We start from the raw sequence: 2,843 nt of genomic DNA, 5'->3' as shown, positions 1-2,843 counted from the left end.
GGGCGGGAGACCGAGGCGGGGGACCGGGGGGACCGAGGCGGGGCGGGGGACCGAGGCGGGGAACACAACTCTTCATTGTTGCAGCCTGCTGGATGTATAGGATAGTTAATTGACTCAGAGACGTATATTATATACGTCTCTGATTGACTTAATTACTACCTGTGATACATGCAACCATAACTGGTCAAGCTAGTAAACGTTACACTGTAACTTTCAGCAAATACATGTTTACACCACAGGGTCACGTTACAAATGTCTGAAATACACATATGCTATACTGATACGGGTGTGTGTTGTGAACCGTATCAGTAAAGCATATGTGTATTTCAGACATTTGTAACGTGACCTTGTGTTTACACATAAAATCCGACCCTCTCTGAAATAGCAGGTGTTTGAGTAGCGAACGATGACAATTCTTACCCTATCATCTGTTCCGTCACAGCCATAATGATAATAGGTCACGTCCCCTTTCACCTGTGTGACGTCTGACCCAGGAGGGGACAGATTACTATGTACATTTGTCCACAACCCCACACTCATGTGTATGGTGTTTCCACGTGAGTCTGTTTACTGTGAAGATCTATTGCAAGGGAGGCAACCTGTGTTTTGTTTGCTGTCAACTCACCGTTAACTCACCGTTGGCGACGTCATACCATTAGTCTAGTACGACTTCTATACTATATCTATTATATTACTGGTGTTACTGGTCTACACACTCCCGTTCTGTACATCCCGCTCTATAGCATGCGGGGCTAAAAGGTATGAATCGGTTCATGTCTGGAAAAGATGAAATACAAAATAAGCTACCAAAGAAAAAACAGATACGATATGTGTGTTTGTGTTTGAGAAAATTTATTTGATAATGTCCGTAACCAGAAACACTGTGTTTCCTACAGCAGTGGTGNGTCCCCCGCCTCTCACACGCACGTCCTAACCACCTTGAACGTAAAACCAGGACTTGGTGACTAACTTGCATGCGATATGATAATTACTACGATATAACGCCTGGGACTGTACGGCAGATTGCATTAAAACACCATATATGAGAGTCTAATGGTTGTTACCATTTCTATAAGCATTTCGCAGACTACCAGTCTGCCCGGTAATTAAAATGAGTTCAGTTGTAGAATTCCGCATTAAAGCCGTTTTGATCTCTGTGGTGTATAACATATAGATAGATAATATAGAGTGTCCTCATTATACGTGCCGTGACTTCCATTACTCTACAGTCATGTGCTGAGTTGTCCTTGCATACCTGCCGTACCACACAGGGACCTGCCAATTTGTTACAGCTATATTTTGGACCTAAACTGAGGTGTTCAGAGTAATTTTACACGCTTTAGGGGCTTCGATCAATTTCGGTGAAATTTCCACCCCAATTATGATATATATAGTTCAAGGGCCTAATAAAGCTGTGAAACCTATTATGTCCCGGTGCCATACCAGTGTGCCAGGAGTCCTGCATCAGGTCCCCGTGCCGTACCAGTGTGCCAGGAGTCCTGTATTAGGTCCCCGTGCCATACCAGTGTGCCAGGAGTCCTGTATCAGGTCCCCGTGCCATACCAGTGTGCCAGGAGACCTGTATTAGGTTCCCGTGCCATACCAGTGTGCCAGGGGTCCTTATTAGGTCCCGTGCCATATCAGTGTGCCAGGAGTCCTGTATCAGGTCCCCGTACCATACCAGTGTGCCGGGAGTCCTGTATCAGGTCCCCGTGCCATACCAGTGTGCCAGGAGTCCTGTATCAGGTCCCCGTGCCATACCAGTGTGCCAGGAGTCCTGTATTAGGTCCCCGTGTCATACCAGTATGCCAGGAGTCCTGTATCAGGTCCCGTGCCATATCATTGTGCCAGGAGTCCTGTATCAGCTCCCCGTGCCATACCAGTGTGCCAGGAGTCCTGTATCAGGTCCCCGTGCCATACCAGTGTGCCAGGAGTCCTGTATTAGGTCCCCGTGCCATACCAGTGTGCCAGGAGTCCTGTATCAGGTCCCTGTGCCATACCAGTGTGCCAGGAGTCCTGTATCAGGTCCCGTGCCATATCAGTGTGCCGGGAGTCCTGTATCAGGTCCCCGTGCCATACCAGTGTGCCAGGAGTCCTGTATCAGGTCCCGTGCCATATCAGTGTGCCGGAAGTCCTGTATCAGGTCCCCGTGCCATACCAGTGTGCCAGGAGTCCTATAACGCCAGTCTAACCATTATTCCACAGTTATATACTATGTGTACACCGAACTCGAACTATGTAAACCGGCACAATAAAAAAATACCGCTAGTTCCAACAGAGGAGACCCATAATAAGTTAAATGTCCTGGGACCCATAACAATGCTATGAAGCTAGCCAGGTATGAGGGAACAACTATTGTCAGGGTATGAAACGTAGTATTAAAACGACTTGAAATTAGCTCCGTATGAGAGTGGTTTTATGGACGCATTGAGGTGCTGTTTTCAACCTACTAATATACACACAAATATAATATCATATAGTAACGCGTCAGAATCGCATTAATGTTCACTCAATAGGACAACATTAAGCTCGAACAGCATCCCCCTTTAACACGTCCAGTCCACTGACTGTTGTCAACGTGGACTTTCTCAACATTATTGGATAAAATCGTTACTTATTTAAAATTCTGTTTAAAACATCTGGGACCCATAACAATGCTATGAAGCTAGCCAGGTATGAGGGAACAACTATTGTCAGGGTATGTTTGACTGAGGAAAGTCTTTTATGTAACGTAGTATTACGTTTTTGAACACATTGATATTTGAAAATTAAATATCAATGAATGGAAAGTTTAAAAACGTGCGAACTTTTGAACGATAATGGTTTTTAACTGACCCCATGAA

The 2,843-nt window shown here is 45.5% G+C and overlaps 1 protein-coding gene across 1 annotated transcript in view; it reads right to left on the bottom strand.

The window, feature by feature from the left end:
• The window catches only part of LOC110455453 (ufm1-specific protease 1-like), a 12,384-nt gene extending 11,812 nt beyond the window's left edge, over positions 1–572 (bottom strand). The window contains exon 1 of the mRNA XM_021505595.1: positions 421–572. Within this exon, the coding sequence (XP_021361270.1) occupies positions 421–540 (120 nt within the window). The 5' untranslated portion in view covers positions 541–572. The remainder of the gene's footprint in view (positions 1–420) is intronic.
• Positions 573–2,843: the final 2,271 nt, after the last annotated feature.

This window comes from Mizuhopecten yessoensis, unplaced genomic scaffold (assembly GCF_002113885.1).
Source record: "Mizuhopecten yessoensis strain PY_sf001 unplaced genomic scaffold, ASM211388v2 scaffold8221, whole genome shotgun sequence".
Lineage (NCBI taxonomy): Eukaryota > Metazoa > Mollusca > Bivalvia > Pectinida > Pectinidae > Mizuhopecten > Mizuhopecten yessoensis.
The sequence above is the reverse complement of the archived record's forward strand: the minus strand, read 5'-3'. Positions and strand labels throughout refer to the sequence as shown.